The sequence below is a fragment of the Tetrao urogallus genome, assembly GCF_951394365.1.
Source record: "Tetrao urogallus genome assembly, chromosome: 11".
NCBI lineage: Eukaryota > Metazoa > Chordata > Aves > Galliformes > Phasianidae > Tetrao > Tetrao urogallus.
The window spans coordinates 16,227,121-16,251,993 of NC_136824.1; the positions used below are offsets into that span (position 1 = coordinate 16,227,121).

At 38.7% G+C, this 24,873-nt stretch overlaps 1 protein-coding gene across 1 annotated transcript in view; it reads left to right on the top strand.

The window, feature by feature from the left end:
* Positions 1 to 24,873, top strand: part of TLN2 (talin 2) — a gene marked incomplete at both ends in the record, with an annotated part of 86,611 nt that overhangs the window by 22,368 nt on the left and 39,370 nt on the right. Inside the window, 19 exons of the mRNA XM_079540742.1 lie at positions 614 to 908; positions 2,808 to 2,974; positions 4,020 to 4,148; positions 5,297 to 5,410; positions 6,409 to 6,522; positions 7,846 to 7,980; positions 8,541 to 8,669; positions 9,272 to 9,374; positions 11,077 to 11,285; positions 11,884 to 12,003; positions 12,754 to 12,951; positions 14,930 to 15,069; positions 17,243 to 17,336; positions 19,119 to 19,208; positions 20,339 to 20,461; positions 21,644 to 21,787; positions 21,953 to 22,114; positions 23,112 to 23,252; positions 24,399 to 24,580. Of these exons, the coding sequence (XP_079396868.1) occupies positions 614 to 908; positions 2,808 to 2,974; positions 4,020 to 4,148; positions 5,297 to 5,410; positions 6,409 to 6,522; positions 7,846 to 7,980; positions 8,541 to 8,669; positions 9,272 to 9,374; positions 11,077 to 11,285; positions 11,884 to 12,003; positions 12,754 to 12,951; positions 14,930 to 15,069; positions 17,243 to 17,336; positions 19,119 to 19,208; positions 20,339 to 20,461; positions 21,644 to 21,787; positions 21,953 to 22,114; positions 23,112 to 23,252; positions 24,399 to 24,580 (2,789 nt within the window). The remainder of the gene's footprint in view (positions 1 to 613; positions 909 to 2,807; positions 2,975 to 4,019; positions 4,149 to 5,296; positions 5,411 to 6,408; positions 6,523 to 7,845; positions 7,981 to 8,540; positions 8,670 to 9,271; positions 9,375 to 11,076; positions 11,286 to 11,883; positions 12,004 to 12,753; positions 12,952 to 14,929; positions 15,070 to 17,242; positions 17,337 to 19,118; positions 19,209 to 20,338; positions 20,462 to 21,643; positions 21,788 to 21,952; positions 22,115 to 23,111; positions 23,253 to 24,398; positions 24,581 to 24,873) is intronic.

Here is a 24,873-nt window from a genome sequence, read left to right on the forward strand (position 1 = left end):
TATAAATTTCTTCAGCACAGAATAAGATAGGCAGCGGCATACTGTTTTTCCTCAGAAGATATACACAGTTTTGCCATTGCTAGAAGTTGTCTAGGTATGCCTGAATGAAACAAGGATTGTTTCCAATAGATTACAGAATTTATTACCTGTCTTTGTAACTTCATGAGTAGAATGCTGTTTGGTCTGTGCCAAGTATTCTCCTATAACAAACAACCAAGAGGCTGGTATCAGAAGGCTTTACAAATCAATTCCAATTAAACTTCCATTTTCTTGGAAACTGCAGAGTACGGAAGTGTGTTGGGTGTACATTTATTTTGGAGGAGCTCCGTGCTTGCCTATCACCCAGAACCACTGTGTCATGTTTGCTGAAGTCAATGGCTGCTGAAGATGTAGAATGAAGTGGCAGCCAGCCCGCTTTCTTGACACCTAAATGAAAATGAATTTCCAGGGCCTAGATTCCCGATTTAGATGTCTGAAATTACCTGTTTAAATACTAACTTCAGGGTTTTCTATCTGAGGCAAACAGTAATGTAATAGATGTTTTGTTCACTGGCAATTGGAAAACTTGCAAATAAGGTGTTTTCTGAATGCTTTGTCTCCCTCCCACATGCAGGTTGTGAGTCCTACCATCAGCTCTCCAGTATGCCAGGAACAGCTGATCGAGGCAGGAAAACTGGTGGACCGTTCAGTGGAGAACTGTGTGAGGGCCTGCCAGGCTGCCACAGATGACACTGAGTTACTGAAGCAGGTCAGTGCAGCTGCCAGCATTGTCAGCCAAGCCCTGAATGACCTCTTGCAGCATGTCCGCCAGTTTGCAAGCAGGGGAGAGCCTATTGGACGCTATGATCAGGCCACAGATACCATCATGTGTGTCACGGAGAGTATTTTCAGTTCAATGGGGGATGCTGGTAAGTCTCTCTCATGGATAGTAGCTTTTCATGATTCAGAGATGTGCACGTTTCAAATAGAGTACTGTACTTCTAGGTAGGTGTTCAACCCATGACGTTATGTCAGTGAAATGCACATAGCTCTGTGCTAGATGGAATGAATATTCTTCAACATCAGTGAAAGCTGTGCTAACCAGTCACTTTGGTACTCCACCTGTTTTCTTTTACTGCTTCACTTAACAAAATTGTGCAGTAAGTTCTCTTCTCTGAATAGGTAGACAGATACCCGAGTGCTTATTCTAACGATGTTTCTAAAATGTGCAGCTGCTAGAACCAGCAGCCTTGAGATGTGCAACATTTAAATGACCCAATATGACCTTCTACTAAGGAAGTAAGAAATTAAATTGAAACTTCAGTAGTTAAAAATGGGATGAATTGTCAATAAGAAGGGACAGTGTTATTTGATATCTATACAACTCATTCGTTATTTGAAACTGGCATCAATTTTAAAAAGCAGTTGTGGTATCTCTTGGGATTTTTATGGTTTTTGTCTGCTTTTTCTTTTGTGTTATCTGAACACAAGGCTGGGACATTAAGTACTTCACTATCAGAGTTTTTTATTTGTAGTACTGCCAGTATGAGGCAATTAAAAATTAAATGTCCTGTAAATTCAGATTATTTCACGTGTTTATTTCAAGGAACTCATTTCAGCTGCACAACACTCTCCTAGCGGAACTTGTGCAGGGAAGTAATTTGAGTTCTCAGTGTATTTTGCCCCTAGAAGCAGCTTTGAGAAATCTGATTAAGATTTTTAAAAGATGCATTGCTTACTAAACTGTTTCTAATCTTCCCATTGAAACTGATAGAACTGATCATAATGTTCTGTAGCTATCCTAAGGAATCTAATTAGTAGATACGTGTGATGAAGCGTGTTAAGTTTTATGTCATTTATAAACCACTCAGCTTCTGTACAGAAGGATGCAATAAAGGATAATCTTGGTAATGTTTCCTTTCACAGTCAAGTATCTTGTTATGCTTGCTGTACTTGGATTTTAGTAAAAGCCATTCAGATTTCAGGTGGTGTTTCCAATTACTCATAGCCTTACAATCATGATCTGGATGGTTTGGCTTGGGACTGCTATATCACTACCAATCAGATTATTCACTAAGTTTGATTTGCTGGCCTAATACTGTAGCAAAAAGCATTTAAAGGGAATGTTAACTGCAGAAAATGTGGAGTAGGAGTTGAGTTAGATGTTTGGATAAAACATTGATTGCAAAAGTAGACACTGGGAAATATCTGGTAACATCTACTACACTTTCATTTTCTACATTTAATGCTGTAGCCTTACACGTCAGCTTTGCACCTGAAAAAAATATGGCTTTGGTTTTCTTTCTAATTTTTTTTTTAATTTGAAAAGAATTGGACCTTTGACCTGAACACCCCTTGTTGTTTTGGCTGGAAACACCTTATTAATGTTGAATCCTTCCTGAAAGAGCTCTTAGTCTAGTTTATGTTATTAGTTAGAAGATAATTTCCCAAAAGGAATGCCCTAAAAGAATAGGCAAGAGGGGGTAATTTTTATTATAGGAGTGAAATCTTGGCTGTAATTTGAGAGTATTATTGTTAATCTTCACTGTGCCAGGAGTCTGCCTGAGCTTGACATACTCTATTTTGCTTTTTGTCTAGTTATCTAATATAAATACTGCATTTCTTCTGCATGTCCCCTGTAGCAGTTTCCATCACATGCATTGTCATCAAGACTTTGTGAAGCTCCTAAGTTGTGAACTACTTACCTGTCCTTTTTGAAATGAAAAGAATACTTCAGCAAACGTTACGTTATGTTCATCTTGTTGACTTCTCAAACCGAAGCTCAAATGCAAAGAGTAGGACAGTAAAAACATATTTGCATATCATAGGTGAAATGGTACGGCAGGCCAGGGTGCTGGCTCAAGCAACTTCAGATCTCGTCAATGCAATGAGGTCAGATGCTGAAGCAGAAATTGACATGGAAAACTCAAAAAAGCTCCTGGCAGCTGCGAAGCTCCTTGCAGATTCTACAGCCCGCATGGTGGAAGCTGCAAAGGTATGGGGAAATTGAAGCAGTTGTCAGCCTAAAGTGGTGTAGTTAGGCACAAAGAGGAGAAGGCATGTAATATGTTGTAGTATAAACTGGTTTTTTTTGTCCTGTAGGTGTTTTGCATTTAATGGCATATCCAAAAGTTTGTATAAATTGTCTGCTTGGTAGTTACCTGCTTCTAAAAACTCTGGTTCTGCTTTGCTGATTTGTGTGCAGGGTTGTCATGACCCAAGCTAGTTTGAGCTGTTACCACCAGTCATGGCCACTGCGATGCAAATTCCTTTACCAGTCTTCCAGCTCAAATGGAACAAGAAACTACAATAATCTCTGCCAACGGGCAGAAGCCATAACAGTGCTGCTTTGCCTCTGTTTCTTTCAGGAACAGTTTCCTCTCTCTAGGGAGTGTTGTATGTGTTGTATCTTGTGTGCACCTCCCCAGCCCCTACTCCATGTCTGCTCTCACAGGACAGGCACATATTTAGACTCCTCTGTCCTTTCTGTGCTAGAAACTTATTTAAATTCACAAGGTGGGCTTGTTTGTTGAATTGAGTCCCAGATCCTGTACTCAAAAGGTGTTTACACATCAGGGCTAGCCATTCTCCTAGGCCTCTAGAAGACCTATATGCCAAGCTACAATAATAGCTTGACTTTCCAGCACTTTCTCAGACTTCAGATGGACAAAACCTCCATTTTTTTTCATTTTTTCACGTAATGTGTTTTACAGATCACAGAAGCATCCTTTTATATAACAACTTTTTCCCCAGACATCTGAAGTAGCACACGATGCAAAAAGTAGTATACAAAGCAGATGTTCCACTTCCTTGAAGTACTAAAGTATCAGTAAACAACAGCAACAACATTTCATAACAAATTTTCTGCTTAGACTGTTTTGTGGTTTAGTGCTCTTCCCATAGTCTAATGTTCTAGTTTTGGATAAGGCAATACAAAGAAAATAAAGGCCACTGTAGCAGACTGTAAGTGAAGATTCTATATTCACCTCTTCAAGTTCAGCTTATGTGGCTGATGTATTTTGCTCTGAAATTTTGTGCAGGGAGCTGCAGCCAATCCTGAAAATGAGGATCAGCAGCAGCGTCTGCGAGAAGCAGCGGAGGGACTGCGGGTTGCTACGAATGCTGCTGCACAGAATGCCATCAAGAAGAAAATTGTCAACAGATTAGAGGTTGGAAACACATACTGCTGAATTGTCAGTTCATTTCGATAAACCTCTAGATAACTAATAAGGAAGTAATTAGAAAGGCATACTTCAGGAAAAATACTAAGCACTGTAAGATCAGTTCTGGAATCAAGGCCTGAAATTTAAAATGCTAGCATATGATACCATAGTTGTCAGATACGAAAAATTGAAGAGCTTTTATCACTGATGTAGTAAAAGTGGTGTAAGCATTTGATTCAGAAAATAATTGATGGTGGCTTAGCCATATAATCAGAAAAGTTTAGTTTTCAAACAGCTGAGCTAAAACTCCTTCATTACTGTTTTAATTATCTATATGATCTGTCATTGACACAGAATATCCTTTGGTGCTTTTTATCAGTACATGTGCCAGAGTTTCATGTGAAGTTCCTTATGAAGTTATGTTGAAATGCACCTTATCCAAATAAAATGTTAAGTCACTCACAGAATCCAAAGAAACAGAAATAAAACTGAGAAGATGCATAGTAACTGATGGCAGAGACAAGGCGAAAAAGGCACTGTAGATGAAATTTATCCATAGTTTGGTTTTTAGGCCAGGTTTTATCTTCCTGTTCTCAGCTGAAATGTAGAAAAGACAGATTTAAAAAAAAAAATCTTTCATAGTATCTATTTTAAAATGTTTTTTTTTTTTTTTTTTTTAGTAGTCTGAAAATTATTTATACACAACAAGATTAGACAAACAAGATAATCTAACTAAATAACAGTTTTTCATAAGCGTATTTAAGCTGCTTTCTGTAGAATAAAAAATCAGAAATATTTCTGGAAATGAATCGTGCCTCAAATTTGCTAACTGAATTCAAGGAAACTTTATGGAGAAGGTGGTTTTTATAATGCCCTGATAATACATAACTCCTTACATAGGAATGAAGTGTGTGATGGTGAGGATGAACTTGCATACATGGTTTTATGTATTGGGCCAGTGAAAGAGGAGTATTGCATAATGTGTTGGAACATCTTGGGTAAATTGCTGGAATTTTTAATTTTGCAAGAGGGGAAGGTTGATAACAAAAATTGCAGGCATTTGAAGAAGATTTCTCAGTATTTTTAGAGTACTTCATACTCTGAATTTCTCAGTCTTAACTACTAAGTTTTTAACTGTTTCCTTTCATCCTTAGATTGCAGCTAAACAAGCTGCAGCTGCTGCTACTCAGACTATTGCAGCTTCTCAGAATGCAGCTGTTTCAAATAAGAACACTGCAGCCCATCAGCAACTTGTGCAGAGCTGTAAGGTAAACCTGTCACAATTCAGTGCCAAATGCCTGAAGTCAAGTGTGTTGTTATGGTTCTGAGTGAAAATTCAGAGTCCTTGTGTCAAGAAGCTGTTCTGTTTTGGTTTTATGCTACATGTTACGGCTTACTTTCTAACCAGTGCTAGACAAATGTTACTTTGCAGTTTTTAATGAAATTGTATTTTAAAAAAAAAAAGTAGAAGTTGAAAAGAGGACAATAGAAGGCAAAATCATATTCTTCTTAAGAGCAGTTGTGCAGGGAATGAGAACCAAACCACGAAAGAAACAAATCAGATAGTTAAAAAAAAAAAAAAAAAAAAAATCAAGTATGTGTCAAGATTGTGTTTCAGGAAGCTATTTTAGCATGAATAATTAAAAAGAAGGAAGAAGCTGATTCACCACATACATTACAATTTATTCTAAATTGATCCTGATTACGATTTATTAGATAGGGGAGGCTACTTGGGTATGTTGAGGGGGGGGAATTCAGTATTGCACTGCCAAGGTAAGATTAATGTGAAGTGGACAGACAAGGAATTATGTGTGAGTTTGGGCGCTTTGGGAATAATGTTTTGACAATACACATTTCAGAATGCTACAGCTGTACTGTAATTAAGATTGCCAAGGAAAAGTAGGCTGAGGTGCTCAATTTTGTTCTTCTTAAAGCAAGATGCTTATTTGAAAACCTGCGAACATTTATGCATGCAAACAAAGTCATTCTGAATGCTGTGTAAGCACATAACTAATCAGAAGAATCTTGGCTGTCTTGTAGGATCTTTAAACTGAGTAACATAAACAAATACTTCTAAATAAGAGTGGAATGTTTCTGAGAAATCCTGTTATGTATTAATTCAGTTTCGTGGACTCCTAAGCAGATTTTGTGAAGGCATAAGGCATTGTATCTGTGAATTTTACCAGTCATCCTGAAAGAGTTTGTTTTATGTCAAGGGGTTTGTTCATATTGATATGCTGAAAGTTTCTCCCTTTGTTTACTATAGAATGTTGCAGACCACATTCCTCAGTTGGTGCAAGGCGTGAGAGGAAGTCAGGCTCAGGCAGAAGACCTCAGTGCACAGCTTGCTCTGATCAATTCCAGCCAGAACTTCCTTCAGGTGAAGTAAACCATTGTAGTAGATTCTGTTAGAACAAATGGCGCTTCTCTTTGTTTTTATTCGTGACAAGTAAGCAGTAAACAGATAAGAACAATGTAAGGAAGTTCATCACAGATGGGGAGCCATGGCTAGGGAGAGCTTAGTTTGTCAGGTCAGATAGCTGAAGCATGTTGAACCTGAGGAGAATGAAAACTGCCAAAGTTTTGAATATAAGTAACAAAAAAACTGACGTATACAGACAGGAAGCATTCATTTGAATGGCATTTGCTTTTTCAGAACGAGTTTAATGAACAAGGTGGTGACAATTCAGCATCTTTCTAAGCACAGGTCTGAATGTAACAGGTGCTGTCGTAACCATTTGTAATGAAGCCAGAGTTGGGGTGCTGCAGCAGCAATCTCCAGAATTCTTCAAAAATGGCAGAGAGACAGGAATATTACCACGGGTTTAGATATTAGCCTGCAGATGTAGCAGATCTTGATTTCTGCTCAAAGCATGCATTCTGAGTCTGATTCTTATAAAATGAAAAAGGAGAGAGAAAGGATGTTGGTAACACTATTGGGTATATGTTGTTGACAGTACAGGAAACAAACAGAAGAAACCAGTTGTCTGTGTAATAACTATCATTAATTGGCATCAGCCATACCTTTAAAAGTGAAGTGAAAATAAACCCTTTCATTGAATGCTATTAGCAGGTTCTTTATGGTCCTATGTAGTAGAGATGTAACAGTACTGTCACTCTTTGTATTTTGCTGCGTGGTTAACTTTGGAGTCATTAAAATGATCAGTCTCCTCTGTGCCTGTATTTGTGAACCACAGTGATGATATGAATCAGGAAAGTACATTAATTGTGTTAGCAGCCAACCCTGTGGAGTCATTGTTGTATTACTTGTTTCATGGGTGAAATTTTGAAAGAATTTAATATTTGGAAACATTGAAAGAGGTTTGCCATTTGTCCTCTGTGGGCACTTAGATGTCACTTAGATGCTGAACAGCAACACTGCAAATTCAAGTGTTTTTACACAGTCTGCACAAGTACTTAAAGGCCACAGGAAGACATTGGTTACTACAAAGTGGCTGATGTCCCAGCAAGGCACGAATGGTTCCTGCTGCAGCAGACACTGCAATGTAGAGTTATGATGTGAATGGAAGACTGCAGCCTAGGAGCTGCGTGGTTAAGGAGCAGTGCATGAAGTGGTCACTACAGAAGATTTAGAAACCTCACTGTTGTGTAAAAGGAGGAAGCAGCATGTTCTTTAAATACTAAGTCTCACATTAAGAAAATTAGCTTGTAAAATTTGTGTTCCTGACTCTTCTTTGGACAGCCTGGAAGTAAAATGGTGGCATCTGCTAAAGCTGCAGTACCTACTGTGACTGACCAAGCGGCAGCCATGCAGCTAAGTCAGTGTGCAAAGAACCTTGCGACCAGCTTAGCTGAGCTGCGGACTGCCTCCCAGAAGGTAGGTCGTAGTAGTTCTAATTAGCTAAAGCAAGATGGCCTAAGGAGTGGTCAGGAGTTCACTCCGTCTTGGCTCACTGTCTTCTCCCTGCACCCAACAGGAAATGGCTCATGTTTATGCTTCAGTGTTATTCTTGGTCAACAGTTGTCTCTGAGTTCCATGTAGCTCCTGTGTCGTAATAGAAAAGGCAGCAATAACTGACAAGATAACTGAAAAGTTCGTGTTACCATTGCTGAACCTGCAAGATGGTAGGAGGGCACACACAGAGCAGCCCCATTGATGCAGATTTCCAAGGTTCATGTAGTGATTGGAAGAAGAAAACAAAAAAAAAAAGAATTAAAACTCTTTAGGGAAAGCAAGGATATACTGGGTGCATTGCATTTTGTGGTGGCTTTCAACAGCATGTCAGTCTATTCACAGACTAAGGGTATTGTGCAGTAGTTTGGAAGGGGCCCCCTGAAGTCATGAAACTGATAGATATGCTGGAAGGATTGTGTATTTACTATTTCTGGTAATGGCTTACATGTGCTAACAGTGCTGTTGATCTGATTTCTGAACAGGCTCATGAAGCATGTGGCCCAATGGAAATTGATTCTGCTTTAAATACGGTCCAGACCCTCAAAAGTGAACTGCAAGATGCAAAGATGGCAGCTGTGGATGGACAGTTAAAGCCTCTTCCTGGAGAAACTGTAATTAATAAAGGATGTCCTTCACTTAAAAACAAAGTTAGCTGTTAGCATTTTAAATGTTTGAGACAGAACATGTCCTGAGACATTGGATAATGATCATGCTGGCAGGTTTTTACACTGATTCTCGTTTTAAGAGTATATATTCTTATTACACTGAATATTTGTTAGCAGAAATACAGGAGTGTAGATCCTCCTCCTGTATTGAGCAAAATACAGTTTAGCAGTAGTCGTGTTGTATCCTTTCAAAAAGATATTTTGTTTTCAATGGGGACAAAGATGAGAACTTAGAAGTTGATCTTCTGGTAGGCTTATGAAATGTTTTATTTGGTAAAAGCACCATTCTCACCAAAAACTTAGTAACTTATTTCACTTGCTAATTATGAGATATTTCAATTCTAGTTTTATTGTTTATAAGACCTATATGTAATTTTATTTCAACATGAACTGAGAAAACATGCTAATAAGTCTTCAGACTAACCACACGTGCCCTGTAGCTGAGACAAGTTTTGGAGAGAAAGGAATTTTTTAATACTGCTTAGAAAGCAAGTGTGTTTCAGATATTCTTAAGCAAAGAATTCTGTCCTTCACCATGTTTTTTACAGCTTGAGAAATGTGCTCAGGATCTGGGAAGCACATCCAAAGCAGTTGGTTCATCGATGGCCCAGTTGCTAACCTGTGCTGCTCAAGGCAACGAGCACTACACAGGTACTGTTTTACTTATAATATCTGAAAGCTCTGCTTCCCATAAGATGCTTGTTAGAGGGCTTTCTCATCACAAACTGCTGAAGTTAAGGAATTGCTCACCTCTTCATGCTAATAGTGAATTTTGGCAGGTTACAGCGGATTGCTAATGTAAATAATGTGCTTCATAAAAAAGTGTTGCAGTCTGCTATGTGTACGTAATCAGAATAGCTGGAGACATCTGTTGTTTTCAAAAATATATCACAAACTGCTTCCAAAGAACAGAATTAAAATATAGTGCAATTTAAATGTCAGCACCACTGAAATGTTTCTGTTTCCTTTCAGAAGACTGTGAAAGGGTCTTTGGATGTGTTTTGAAATATAAGATGACACAAGATGTGAACATACTTGAGATGGTTTGGTGATGTCTTAGACAGTTTGTGTCTTACTAGATGTTGCCATCTCCCATGTGTAATGCAACCTGTCTTTCTGAGTCATTAATATAACTTCTGCATAGTCTGGGGAAAAGCCAATGGGGAATGTTGACACGTACTACGATCTGTTCTCTTCAGTATCTGCCCCAGTTTATGTACTTGCAGTTTTAGGAACTGAAAACAACTTACTAAGAGGAATGTTTCTCACATAGGGGAAAAAAGGGTTTATACTGAAATGATATGATGTTCCATTTCCTTCGTTGTGTTAATTTTTCATTGTGTTATTAATGTAAATGCTACAGTAGAATGTTCTTAATACTGACACAGAATTCATTAGGACAATTAAGATTTCATTGATTGTTAATGCATCAGAGCTATGTAACTTGTATTTGCTTTCATTTGAAGAACATTAATTGGATTAAGATGGCTTGTTTCTGTTGCATAGTTAAGCGAAAGTTAGTACTGGATATCTGATAAGGAATACGGGTAATTGCAGCCTGATATCCAATACCTGAATCTAGCTCTCAACATCAAGCTATAACAATGGTTCAGCTGGGATTTTTTTTTATTGTATAGTGTTTTGTTATGTTAAAGATTCTTTGCACTGAAAAGAGCACAGTGTTTTTTAATGTTACAGTGTATTCTCCTGTTTATCAGTGGTAGAAGGTCTTTACAGCTTACCTCCGCTATTTAAGCATTCCTTCTTGCCTACAGCTGTGATAGTAAGTTTCTTTTCATTGCATATTGAAAGTAATTACATGACATTTTCTGACTGAACTTCTTTTCGTAGGTGTGTATTCATACTGGGATTATGTTGCATCAGGTTGCCTCATCCTTAATAATCTCATTTTATTTAGCTTTTAATTCCTTGAACTTTAGCCATTTTTCTCTCTATTCTCTAAAATCCCAAAGTCATGTTTTGCAAAGTGACAGAGATGCTGCAGCTTCAAAGTCATCAATCACTTTCTCCCCTAGCTTACAGTAGGACTCTTATTTCCAATTTTTTGCTTTTTCTTCTTTACCTCTGCTTCACTGGGATTTGGCCACTGATTCATAGCTGCCTCAGAACGTCCTCTTTGGGGCATAATACTGACTTCATGGTTCCACTGCAGGCATTTTTCTCAGCAAATTATGCTGTATACTTCAAATATGTTCACATTTGAAAGTTGTCTTTTAAACTGCATTTGTAATGTTGTTTTGCAATGGAATAATAGCCTCCAAACTTAGCTGTCATAAAATACAAGAATTGCCTTTAAAGTACTAATAGATTCCTCAATAAAATCTGAACGTAGGAGTTGCTGCCAGAGAAACTGCTCAGGCTTTGAAGACGTTGGCTCAGGCAGCACGTGGGGTTGCAGCATCAACTACTGACCCTGTAGCAGCACATGCAATGTTGGATTCAGCAAGGGATGTCATGGAAGGCTCTGCTATGCTTATTCAGGAGGCAAAGCAGGCCCTTGCTGCACCAGGAGACGCAGACAGTCAGCAGAGATTGGCCCAGGTGAGTTTTGACTTCAGCAGTTAGGTGAATTGTGAACAATCCACTGAAATTCCATAGAATACAGCACTAAACAATAAGAGAAAAACTGTAGAACATCAGGCTGTGAGAAATATCAGAGCTGGCTGGTACTTCTAGCAGCTTTCAATGTCTTGCATCAAACAATGTAGTTGGTGCTAAAGTGTATTTTAGTCATCTTTCAAAAACAAAGGAGAGAAAAGTACAGTTAAGTGTATGACAAAACACCTATTAAACCCATTAATAAAAGGATCTGTATTCATGTTATACTCAAAAAGTAAGCACATCTCCATGAGTGCTGCAACTGCTTTTGAAGACTGATCAGTATGTGGTTAACTTCTGGGGCTTTCCTGTAACTGGGGTGGTGAAGCCTTTATTCCTGGTGCTGCTCTGCCAACACAATCCTATCAAATGAGTATGCATAGTTTGTGATTGCTAGACTACAGGTGTGCAACCCAAGAACTTGCAAGCCTCAAAAATGACCTTGGAGTCAGAACTGTAAAAGTTGGCTATAGATTATTGGTTGGTAAGCTAAATGACTGCTTAGGCCTTTCTCAGTGCGTTGTGTTTACTTGTGTTGTAGGTGGCAAAAGCAGTGTCTCACTCATTGAATAACTGTGTGAATTGTCTACCTGGGCAAAAGGATGTGGACGTGGCTTTGAAGAGTATTGGGGAGTCTAGCAAGAAGCTCCTTGTTGATTTGGTGAGAAGTCTTTTACTGTAAAAATAAATTTCAGAACTGATCTGGGTTCCCCATGTATCAAATTATTATGTAGCAAATGTGCCTGAAGTACTTCATGTAGGTTTTGTTTATTATGCAGTTTTAAGAAGTCTGTTCTCTTAATTCATTATCAGGCATGGGCAGAGAGGGGTCGCAAAAAAAAAAACAAAACATTTGAACACTGCTGATTTGTGGGAAGGTTATGTGATTTAAGCAACTCAGTCTCATCTATCAGTGATCCTGCTTGCTACCCTGTGGATGAAGAAGGAATTTTATGCTAGTGTTTGTGCAATGCTGCGTGGTCAGATCAAGTCAAGGCTAAACTTAGTCACTGAAGCACTGCTGATATTTGCTTGTTGTTCTGGAAGTCTTGTTTGCGGAAGTAAGCTATGACATGGAGAACAAAACTTCTCCGACTTTTTTCACTGAGTTCAACACTTGGAATTTTCCAGTTAGATAACTGACATCTTATCTGTCCTTTTAAAAGCTTGCTTAATGGTCTGTCCCTTGAAAGAAACAGCTCACTGTCTAGATTCCTCGTTGATGACTATCCCGTAGTTGGATATTTTGCCTTTAGAACTGAATCAGCAGACGTTCAGATGCAGTACTCCATTCTAGTTTGTGGCACTTAGTGCTGTTTGCATTTCGTATTCTTGAATTGTGTTGAACTTTGCAGTCAAAAAGATCTGGTGTGATTCGGTGGACAGTAATACAGCTCTCAATCTCTTACAGCTACCTCCAAGTTCTAAGTCATTTCAAGAAGCTCAGAGTGAGCTGAATCAGGCAGCAGCAGATTTGAATCAGTCAGCAGGAGAAGTTGTCCATGCTACACGGGGCCAAAGTGGGGAACTGGCTGCAGCATCTGGAAAATTCAGTGATGATTTCGATGAATTTCTTGATGCTGGTATTGAAATGGCTGGCCAAGCTCAAGTAAGTTTTTTTTTTTTCCTGTTTTGTTGTTTTTTTTTTGTTTTGTTTTGTTTTTTTTTAATCTTGCTAATGGGGAGCAAGGCTGTCCTGGGAACGCAGTACGATGCACTAATGTAAGCGTGTCCAAATGTGACAGATGATAGGTTATGCAGTACTCATCCAGAGTGAAGTGAACTCAACATTTGTATATTTGTTTCTGTGGCCAGTCAGAAGTGTGACTTAATGTTCACCTGTCTGGTTTGGTCTGTTTGCTAACTGATTTATGACCTGCATATCTGGAGATACAAAGGCCTGCTGAACTTCTCAAAGGTTATGAAAATTGTTGCCTCTATTTTGGTAGAACTACTCTGGAATGTATTTTATGTAATCTTTGTTCAACATTTGACACCTTTCTATGCTACAGTTCAAATGCTTTAGGTGGAAGGACAGAAAGATGTGTTTAAATTCCAGGCTTGTACTGCTTTATCTTATGTGCCACTGCAGACCTACTACAGCATGGAATAAGAGGGTGAGGAGCAGAAGTGCCATGCATGTGACAGCAGCACCTGCACTTCTGTTTAGTGATTAAAGTTGAGGATGTTTCTTGCATTATCTTACTGAGTTTAGGCATACTGAACAATGCTAGTTGGTCTTTTGGAGATGCTTTAACATAACAAATGCCAGCATATGAGGAAGTCGTGTATTACGTGACCAGGAAGGATGTAGTAAAACGAATTAGTAGGCTATTTTGTCCTAGTTAGTAAGCAGAACCTGAAGACGTAAAAATTGTTTCTGAAAGAAACACTAGCGGAGTGTGCTGGTCCTTCAAAGCCACCTATGAAGTGCCTCTATAAAGCAGGTGCGTTTCAGGTAATGCTGAGTAGAGATCAGGCAGTAACTGTTGGTTATTCTTCATCAAACCTTAGTAACTGGGTTCACATTTGTGAAGTGAGGTAGATAGTGAATACCAGCTGATTCTCTGAAATTTAATCTCCAGTGAATCTCATTAAGTTTTAGAATGTTTTGTCCGAGGCAGTTCAGTGCAGGCAAAGGTGGAAAGAATGATGCAAACTGCTTCTTGAAAGGAGAATTCCAGGTGATACTGTGGACCTTCAGGGTTTGCCTGTCATGCTGTCATAGTGAATTAAATTGATCTTAGCAATTAGTGACAGATCTTTCAATAGAGAATGCTTTCTGTCTGTGTCTAGTTATTTGGCCTGTACAGAAGTACTACACATGAGAGTAGGGAGCAGAGTAGAATGTAAATATAGATGAAAAACTATTCACATCAACTGAGTAATAGAGTAAAATAATAATAATAACTGAGTAACAGCTTCTTTAAGCCTTAAACAGACCACTAGAACAAATTCACTTCTACTGATGACTAAAGGAAGAATCTAATTATCGCTATTTGCTGTGATTTTGCAGTACTCCCTGTAATTGTATGCATGTGAAGGTTTCATTTCTGGACAATGGCACAAAGTGAATGGGTAATAGTAAGCATTCTGACTTGGATGGTCTGAAGTAGGCTTATTTGAATTTAGTTTCTTGTAACTGAGGACGTTCTGGAGGGATTTTCTGTGTAAGTAATTCCAGTTTGATGCAAGAGAGTTTGTGGTTTGCACGGGATGTTAGAATACAGACAGTACACACTGATGGAGTAATGTGGATCAGCTGTGCCAGGCAGAGATGTGTGAGAATCTTGACAATGAAAGCTGTGTTCAACAAGTAGTAAAGTTTCTCCGCTGCTCCTTTTTGAATACTGCCATTGTTAAAAATGAAGCTATTTGTTACATGGGTTTCTTGTTCTGTTATGTGAATGGAGCTAGAGGCACCTGTCTGGATGAACAAAGGCTTTGCTCCATGTCTTCCTCTGGACTATGGCCCTTTGCATGTCAGTGGTTTCAGGTGGATAAACAAAATAGGTTTCCAAATAATGTTTTTGCATCCTCTGTATTGCAATCTAGGCACTTAATGTTATGCTGCTATGGCTTTTCAGACAAAAGAAGACCAGATTCAAGTAATAGGTAACCTCAAGAGCATCTCTATGGCTTCCAGCAAGCTTTTACTGGCTGCCAAGTCTCTGTCTGTTGATCCTGGAGCTCCTAATGCCAAGAATCTATTAGCGGCAGCAGCCAGGTAAGGGTGCTTTGCTTTTTTAGGCTTTGCTTAAGGTATTTGCTTTCCTCTGCTCTTTTAATATGTTCTTCTGATACTGTCAGTTTACTGAGTGGTTGGAACCTGCAGTTCTGTTGAAATGAATGTAGGTCCTAGGAAAATTGCTCATTCTGTGGTAGTTCCTTATCTGGCATGGCTTGTTAGCACTGATGGAGATAATCACTAGTTGAAGAGTTGGCCTGTTTTTTTAAAGGAACTAATGTGTTTTACTTTTCTTTCCATCTGTGTTCTGGCAAGATGCTGGTGATAGTAGATCTCTCAGCCCTTAAGAAAGAAAGGAACAGAATCCGTGTCCTTATATAAGCTGTACGTAAAAATCAGGATGGCTGTCTATAACCAGGAGTGCATATGATCAAGAGGACCTGAAAGGATTGGATGATATGATAGATTTATTTGGCCAAAGATAACCTTACTTTAAAGATTTTTAACCGTGCTTTGAATTTTGTCTCTAAGACCCCATTTCTTGGTCATGGTTCTCAGTGCTTATTTGAAAAATAACACTGCTTTTTAGTATTTCTGAATGGATAATCACTTTTCATTTACTTTTTTCCCCAATTTTTTTTCATGACTTTTTTATCAAATGAACTTACTTTCCTATGAAGTCTTTTAATTGAATGTTCAAAAATAAAGCTGGAAGAAGACTGCTGAAGCACTTTTTCTTAGAAGTGTCAGTATAGTATCAGATCGATGTCTGAAATGAAATTTGTATGTTGCTCTTAGTATTACTGCCTTCCAAAATATTTACTCCCTCAAAGGTTAGTGTGGAAAGGAAGTGATTAAGATAGGGCTGTTGCTTTCTTAAGGAAAAGGAGGCTGATATTTGCCCTGGACCCTGGAATCATCACACTTCAATATCAAATAATTAAAAAAAAAAAAAAAAAATCCACTCTTTTAATACTTTGAGAAGTAAGGTGTGCTGTCTTATTGTTATGTTCTTGACAAAAACATTCTGCTATCCTTCTTGGCTCCCAGAAATACGTAGGCTTCTAGGCAAGCTGTAGGTAATCAAAGGTACACTGCTTAAAGTGAAGGAGTTGCATGAGGCTGTGTTTATGGCACAGCATTAGACTGCTATGGATTTCTGCTTTAGAGTTGGAGTATTCCTATTTCTTTGGAGTACAAATGCGGTTAGTGTCTCCAGTGAAGCCCACCTATTTATCAGGTTCTGCCAGACTGATATTCCCTCTGTAGAAACATTCAATAAAAAAGGGGAGGACAAGCAGTACAGTCTTTAGATGGTCTCTTTGGCCGTGGTGTTTGTGTGTGAAGGTATGTCTGCATTCTTAAGGACACTAGACAGCAACAAAATGCAATAGGATTGCATTCAATGCAATTTAGGCACTGTGCTTCCCTTCTCAGCTCTTTGCAAATGCAGTAGTTGTGACAAAGTTTGCTAGGGCTCTTTTCTTTGCTGTTGTGATACGGCCAAGTCAACTATATTTCTCTTCTCTGTGAAAATCATGAAAATGAGCAAACAAGGCACAACTTCTTTACTTCCCACCAACTTGCCTTATTTTTTCTCTCATCTTTTATAGTGCTATGATTAACTTTCTTGTATTTTTTTCTGTTCTCCCTCTTTGACCTAGTTTTAATTGATAATCCTACCCTTTTCAGTGGCTTTTCTTCCCTCTTGGAGCCATTTCTCTTGACTTCCTCAGACAATTAGAACTGTGGCAGGAGCCGAGAGCCATGCAGGATCCAAATATTGATATGATGTATTCAAAGAGATTTGAGGTATTTGGTGCCAGCAGCCTATTTGCTAGGCTCAGCTGTTTGCTCCAGTAGGTCCACATGGTGTGAGCTGGAACCTCAATGCCATGGACACACAAAGTAAATGTCACTGAAATTAAGCTTCTGTTTCTTCTGGACTAACATCTAAGTTGTTTGCAATTGCCTCAGATGTTGGTTGCTATCAAATGCCTTAGTGAAAGTCTTTTTGCATTATGAAGCTTGTTAAGGAAGAGGTCTTTAGGTGGGTTACTTTAATACAGGGTTATTCCCCAGACTGTGGGAAGAAAAATAGTAGCAAAACATGAAAGCTTGAAAGCATTGTAATATGCAGTTATTGAAATAAAAGCTTCAATAAGCAGAATAGTTCAACTTGAAAATATCTTTTCCCTTCTACTTTCCCTAGAGCTGTGACTGAGAGCATAAACCAGCTCATCACGCTGTGCACCCAGCAGGCTCCCGGGCAGAAGGAATGTGACAATGCACTCAGAGAACTGGAGGTATTACTACATTCCAGAAAGTTCTATTGAAGAACAGTGGGCCCCAAATGTTTGTTTTTCCCCTGTTTTCTTTGATTGGCTGCTGTCACTGTCTTCTCACTTGATATCTGTGGCAGAGGTTTTAATTGCATACAAGGTAAGCATAGAACCTCTCTGAACCTCTTATGGTTTTGGCCAGAGTGAAATTTGCTGATGTGTCTCCTTCTCCCTCTTCTCTGCTTCCCAGAAAGTACAGTTTTTAGTCAAGATTATTCATAATTACTGTGAATTAAAAAGGAGTCACAACAGGTTGGACATTCCCAGGACCAGCAGTGCACTGAAGGGGGGAGCTACAGTTCCTTGATTTTATGCTTTTAGCAGGTTGTTACTTCCAGCGCTACTTAGATGCTTAGTGTATTTCAGCTTGGACTTGATAGTTGTCAGCACGTTTTGTGGTATTTCCCTGGAGATTCTGAAATAATGTCTTTAGAGGACCTCACTGTATGGCATCCATGGAGCCAATAAGTTTCTTTCAGAATTTCAGCTGGAAGGTTCATAGGATTATAGAGAATGCAAAGGTGTTGGATCAATCTCAAATTCATGTTACCTGTCAGCATGAAGTTGTGCTGACTTGTTCTGCTGTTGTTTCCTCATGTTCTGAGGGCTTCTGTTTCCGTAGTGGTGCAGATATTGCAGGAAGTAGCTTACTTCCCAACCTGTTGTGTAAGGACGAGGCACAATGAGGAATCGCTGTGAGAACTGGAAATTGTTTTCTACATATGACCTCTTCTTCACATCACCTTGTTCTCACAGTTCAATTGCTGTAAGACTGTAAAGACTGCTAAGCAATAACTTAGAAGAAGAGGGCTGTGCCTTTAAAAATGTTGTAGGTATGTTTTAATTTTAGGAGTTGAATTCTGGTGTGGATCTAATGGCTTAAAGTTATGCCCTGATTTCCTTCACGTGCAAGATGAATATTATAACATACAGATATTAGGATCTTTTGAATGTACAGACTTCACTTTCTTCAGAAAGGTTGCTAAGTCATTTTTGCCCAGTATTTGGAGAGGTTTTCTCCTTTCTAACTTGGAAAGAAGCACTTTGCAGATTTTTCAAGCATGAGAGAATTATTGTCTTCTGTTGCTTGCAGCTTTTTACAAGTTTATGTAAATAAATTTTCTAAGTGAAGATATGACTAATTTTTACTTTTTTATTTCTAGATTTCAGATTCATTTCAGGAAAAAAAAAATTAAATCTCACACTTGCAGTTTTTGACAGAGGGAACTATACTTTGGGTCCTTTTAACTGTAGGAGGAGGCCAGCAGGTGATTAAGTTGCAATTTAGTTTGATAGCCCTTTTTGTATCTTGGCAGCACTTTAATGATATCTTTATCTCCCTATCACTTAGCCTTTTAATGCCAGTTATTAGATGTTAAAATATTACTGAAAACATTTATTAGTCTGTTCAGAACAGGCACAAAGCCAGGTTGCCTGATGTCAGCCAAGTGTACTTTGCTATAGGTCAGTCATAACAAATGCAGGCTAATTTACATAAGGTTATACTTTCAGCAGATTTGTAGTGCAAAAATGAGTTTGTACCGCAGTGCAGTTGATGTGGGGTAGCATTTAAGGTGTCATTTGTACATCTGTATTTGAGCTCTCCACGGCTGTAGTTTGATTTGCTTGCTGGAGACAAAGTTGTGGCCACACTGACATCAGAAGGGCGGTTGTGATGGTGTATGTTTTTCTCAGCTTACTATTTCAGACTATGTCACTAAGCCAAAGCTTCTTCTCTTTTTTTAGACAGTGAAGGGAATGCTGGATAACCCCAATGAGCCTGTGAGCGACCTCTCGTATTTTGATTGTATTGAGGGTGTAATGGAGAACTCAAAGGTAACTTCCTTTTCCTACCTCTGTGACAGTTGTAAAGTGTATTATCATACATTTCCACATACATGCTGAACATGCTGGAAACATAGCACAGTCTATTCTAAAATGTATGTTGCTTTCCTTGGTAAAACTTAGCCTGAGATCAGGCTATGAGAGAGGTCATTCCATTTTCTTTGTCGCTCCAAAGGCTTTTTACCGTGGTAACGTTTTTAACTATGTGATTGGCATGCAATGCTGGTACAGCTTCTCCCTCTCCTCCTGTTCGTTATATTATACAGCATGTCATACATCATGATATGTTTTGACTGCAGCTATTGGAAATGCCCAGAGCATAAATGGGAGCCTTGTAATGAGATACCATTGTACTGTTCTGTGTGAAACAGCTTAGAGAAATTTCTGAGCACTCCAGATATGCCAATATACCAGAAGATCTTTCTGGAATCTCATAAGTTATTTTTAAGCAAACTATATCATGTCATACATCTTGCTCACAAGCTTTGCTTTTGGTGTTTTTATTACTTAATCATTGGGATTATTTTGAATTCTTTGTTCTCTAAAAGAAAAAGAGAATACTTAAAGGATTGGGGCTATGTCTGTCATTCCTATTCTATTGTGGCCAAATCTTACTTTGAATTTTAAAAGGAGATGAACTGAAATTGGTGAGATGCTTTAAGAGTTAGTGTGCATTCTGACATCCAGATGGTCCCAGTGGATTAGATGCAATCCCATCTTCGGGGAGTTTCAGTGAGTTTAGGGGCAAAGAAGATTCAGAATGTGTTGAAAGCAGTTGCTGGTGTGGTTGTCATGTTCTGAAATCTGTGAAACCTACTTAGAGCCAGGCTAGCTGTAATGATAGAAAAATTGAGGGTTATTTCTGTATCCTCATAGTCACTAGAGCTCTAACAGTGTAAGTTCTTGGCACTGTAAATACAGTGTTAATCTGCATATCGTTATTCCTCACACCACACAAAGGAATGTCCTCAAATCCATGAGCTTATTAACTAGTTAATGTTTCTAGAAGCTGAGTCAAGCAGATCTGTGGGGCAAGAGCTGGTTCAGGACCAGAAATCATTTGCCTTTTTACTGGTAAGGAGACATATTGTGAAGCTTACTTTGTTTTCTTAATTTCTGAGGCTCTTGGAGAATCTATGGCAGGCATTTCCCAGAATGCAAAAACCGGGGATCTTTTGGTCTTTGGAGAATGTGTTGGAGTTGCATCCAAAGCTCTTTGCGGCCTCACAGAGGCAGCAGCTCAGGTAAGCTGTTGAAGCCTGTAAAATAGAAGTCTGCAAAGCAAATGTATGCTTTTCTTTGTTTTTGTTTTTAAGAAAGTGGATGTTATGCATGTGTAAATTTGAGATTTACTTCATTTGGGCTAAGCAGATGCTTTCTGAATAACCAAAGAGTCAAGAGATGGTCACTGTGGTTGGACCTCATACAGGAAGGCTTTGTAATTGGTCTTGGAGTTGAGGAATATGTGCTTCTTCTTAATTAGAAGAAGTGTTTTGTGCTGCAGTCCTGACTTCAGTAGCAGCTGCAAGAGTATTTAGGGGACATCCGCAGACCCAATTAGAGTTATAATTGCTTTCTTGCTCTCTTGAGATCCTCTTCCTTATGTTAAACCATGTTACAGCCTTGTAAGTAAAGCATCAGGCTGTGGGAAATCATGCTATGCATCTGGAAACTGCTTTTTTATTCCCACAAATACAGAATTTCTCATTATGGACTTCATCTAACCCTAGATTCTTTACAAAATATGAAAGTAATAGGTAGTGTATTATAATGTAAGATGATTAAAAGTGATCTTCAACCACCGTTTTGACAGTCCAGATAATTCCTCCTTGTTGAGAGGCATGAAACAATCTCAAATTAAGAAAGAAAGTAAATTTGGCTGTAAGGCATGTTGAGCTGCAGTGTGACGACCACCCCCACAGATGTGATGGTCAGTTACTTAGCAGCCATGTTTGTTGTGGTGTCCTGGCTTTGGCTGGTGAGAAGGAATGCAGGGAGGTGTTTGTTGGCTTTACATATGAAAAAATAGTGAAGAAAAGCAAAACTGACTTTCTGCTCAGGCTTCATCAAAACCCTTTCCACCACCAGCTGTGGCAAATCCAGTAAGTCATTAGGGAGTGTTTATGATTGTTAAAGCTTTTCCATTGACTGTCCAAGTGCAAAACAACTTTTCCAGGGAGACCAGCTGCCTAAGTAAACAGGATGGTTTTGTTTTCACTAGTCAAATTTTGGAAGTGTAGTGGCTGAGATGTCCTGTTTTCATCAGATTCTGGAGATGTATTGCTGAAGGCAGTGTTCATTGTATTTTTCAGTATAATTGTTGAATAAACTCCGTTTGCAATCACATGTCAAATTTAGCAGAAAGGCAAGATAAATTTAGCATTGTTTCATAGATTTTTTTTTTTTCTTCCTTTCTTGATTTCTAGGCTGCTTACCTGGTTGGCATTTCAGATCCCAACAGTCAGGCAGGTCAGCAAGGTCTTGTTGACCCAATTCAATTTGCCAGAGCCAATCAAGCAATCCAGATGGCTTGCCAGAATTTGGTAGATCCAGCAAGCAGCCCATCACAGGTAATTCCAGAGGGATTGTGGTGAGACTGTCACTGTTAGGTTATGCATTTTGTTTGTGACCAAGCAAAGGAGTTCTGCTTTGAACTGTAGCTTTGCAGAGCTAGAGTGTAGTAACTGTCATGCTGTTCTGACAGTCTGTTTGTTTTGTGCCATCTACTTTGACAGGTATTGTCAGCTGCCACAATTGTGGCCAAACATACTTCTGCTCTGTGCAATGCTTGTCGCATTGCTTCATCAAAGACAGCAAATCCTGTTGCCAAGAGACACTTTGTGCAATCTGCCAAGGAAGTTGCAAACAGCACCGCTAACCTGGTTAAGACTATCAAGGTACAAGTGCTGCTTAGTCGCACTGCATTTTTTCTTCAGAATCAGAACAGTTATCAGTATCGTTTAACCTGTGATCTGTGTGTTTTAAGAAATGTTTAATTACACTTTTGAAGGTCTGATCTGAAAACTATGACGGGGTATAGCTGTGTCATAGTCAATATGGGAAGAACTGGGCAATATTAACAGAAAGGCAGCTGGCCTTTATGAGGCCATTATGAGATGGAATACTTGTGTGTTGATGTGCAGAATGAGCTGGCACCATCAGAATAGTGTGCAAACAATCAAATGTGAAGGTTTATAGTGGTGCTGTGTTGCTTAATATCCGGAGTAGTTTATGTTACTGCTGTTTAATAGTCTTCTGTTAATGGTCATGTATTTTCCAGATGCCTGCCTGTATTGTGGCAGGGGGTAGTTTTGCCTCTTATAAGCAAAAAAATAATACTTTCTAAGGTATAGAGAACTGATGAATCTGAATCCATTAGCTGATCCACAACTGAAATTCTGGTGAAAATAGTTTTGCTTCTAAGCCTGGAAGGTAACACGGAAGGTCCTTCGTACTGAAGTATTTCTGAGATTATGAAAGAAATTAGGTCATTTGTGTGAAAATGATAACAATAAGTTAATGGTTTGCTTTAAAGCAAAAAAGAATAGTTCAAGAAAGAGCCAAATTGTTTGCCTTTTCCACACATTAGAGCATGAGGTGTACTGAGACATGATTTCTGAGAAAAATCAGATCAATGATTTAAAGCACTTGTTCAGTCTTATGAAGTAAAGCAGCTGTGTTGACTTTAGGGTCAGTAATAATCTAAGTTTAAAACAAACAAACAAAAACAGAGTTAAACTATGGCATTCTTCACATCAGAGTTGTTTCTGTGGGAAGTTTTGAATTTCAAATGGCATTAGCACAACAGTTTGAACTCATAGGAATTAAACTATCATATTTGATTTTGCAAAGAAACCCATTCACGTGGAGCTCAAACCGTGCTTTAACTTCCAGGCCCTGGATGGTGATTTCTCTGAAGAGAACCGCAACAAGTGTAGAATTGCTACCGCGCCATTGATAGAGGCTGTGGAAAACCTGACAGCATTTGCTTCAAATCCAGAATTTGTCAGCATCCCAGCACAGATCAGCACTGAGGTAGGCAGGATGATTTCCAGTTTGATCCTGGAAAACATTGATTTCATTGTCTGTTGGGAGACAGAGAGTGTAGAGACTGCCCTGAAACATGTCTCCATCTTCCTAGGGTGTTTTGCAGTCTTTTGCTTAACCTTCAGTGTTGAATTTTGCACCAGTAAAATAAAAATGGTATGTTCCAGTAAAAAATAGTATGTTCCAGTAAGCACTGGCAGCTTTCTGTTAGTGAAGTAAACATGGGAAGGGTGAGTTCCTTGTCTTGTTAGCTGGATGCCTCCGTGCAATGAAGTAATAAACCTCCTCTTTTCCCTCAAGAATAATTAGTTCTGCAAAGGATTGAGTGGATGTCACTGTGCTTTCTTCCTTCCAAAAACGATGCAAAGTCATGATGACAAAAACCAGGCATTTTGCAAAGAGAAACTTCTTATAGGCCATCTGTATTTTTGAGAGTTCTGTCCTCAACCCTGTAACTAGAACAGATTAGTATCTAGCCGAACTAGTTAAAGTTTTTTTTTAAGTGGAAAAACATCCTTCAAGCTTATAAAAGCATTGGTAGAAGTAAAGATCACGTATTATTACTGAGTTTACAACTTCTGCTTCCTGCTGTTGGAAACCACAGAACTAGCTGGAAATATTAGATGATACAGTAACTGTTGCAATCTAAATGTTGTGGGACTCTAATCTTATCCTGCCTTCTAGTCCTGTGATCCTTGAGTTTACCAGGTCACTGGAGATAAAATAGTTGTGAAAATGATGACTCAATAAGAGTATTCTAGTCAAAGTAATTCCTGTGAAAAGAATATGCTTGCTTGGATCTTGCAAGTTCTGTGACAAAAAGTGGGTTAAATGATCTCTGTAGTCTACAATTAGTGACATGTTTGTACTTTGTCCTGTTTATCAGCTGAATGGTGTCTTTGTAAACCTGAAAAGTAGTTTTTGAAGTATGGTGCAGAGGAAACAGTTGAACTGCATTCACAACCACTATTTGTATGTTGGTTATCAGTAAATATTGTAGTACAGAACAAGAAATGATCATGTTATTTCATTGCTGCCAGTTAAACCTTTTATTTTTTTTTAGTATCAGAACGTGTGGACAAACTCAAATAATGATATAAATGTTCTTTGTGGTCTTTTGCCTTTTGATCACAGGGATCACGAGCGCAGGAGCCAATTCTAGTTTCTGCTAAAACAATGTTAGAGAGCTCTTCTTTATTGATCAAAACAGCTCGTTCTCTGGCAATCAATCCAAAAGACCCTCCTACATGGTCAGTGCTAGCTGGGCATTCCCATACTGTCTCAGATTCTATTAAGAGTCTTATCACCTCTATCAGGTATGTCTTCCATAGAAAATGCTTTTATGTCAAGATTTAAGCTGTTCAAATAAAGGAAAAATGAAGTATGATATTCTATGGCCTGTGGTGCTGTGATATTCTTCACTAATGGAAGTAACTTGTTGAGTGATGTGTGCTGCTTGTTATCAGTGATTACAGCATTCAGAGTAGGGTGGATTTTGTGTTCTGTTGTTTTTCACCTGTTCCACCTCTGATCCAGTTAAACACAGGAGGGCATGCTGTGGAATAACAAGATTAGCTAATGTGATTTCCATCCAGACTGCTTACAGCAT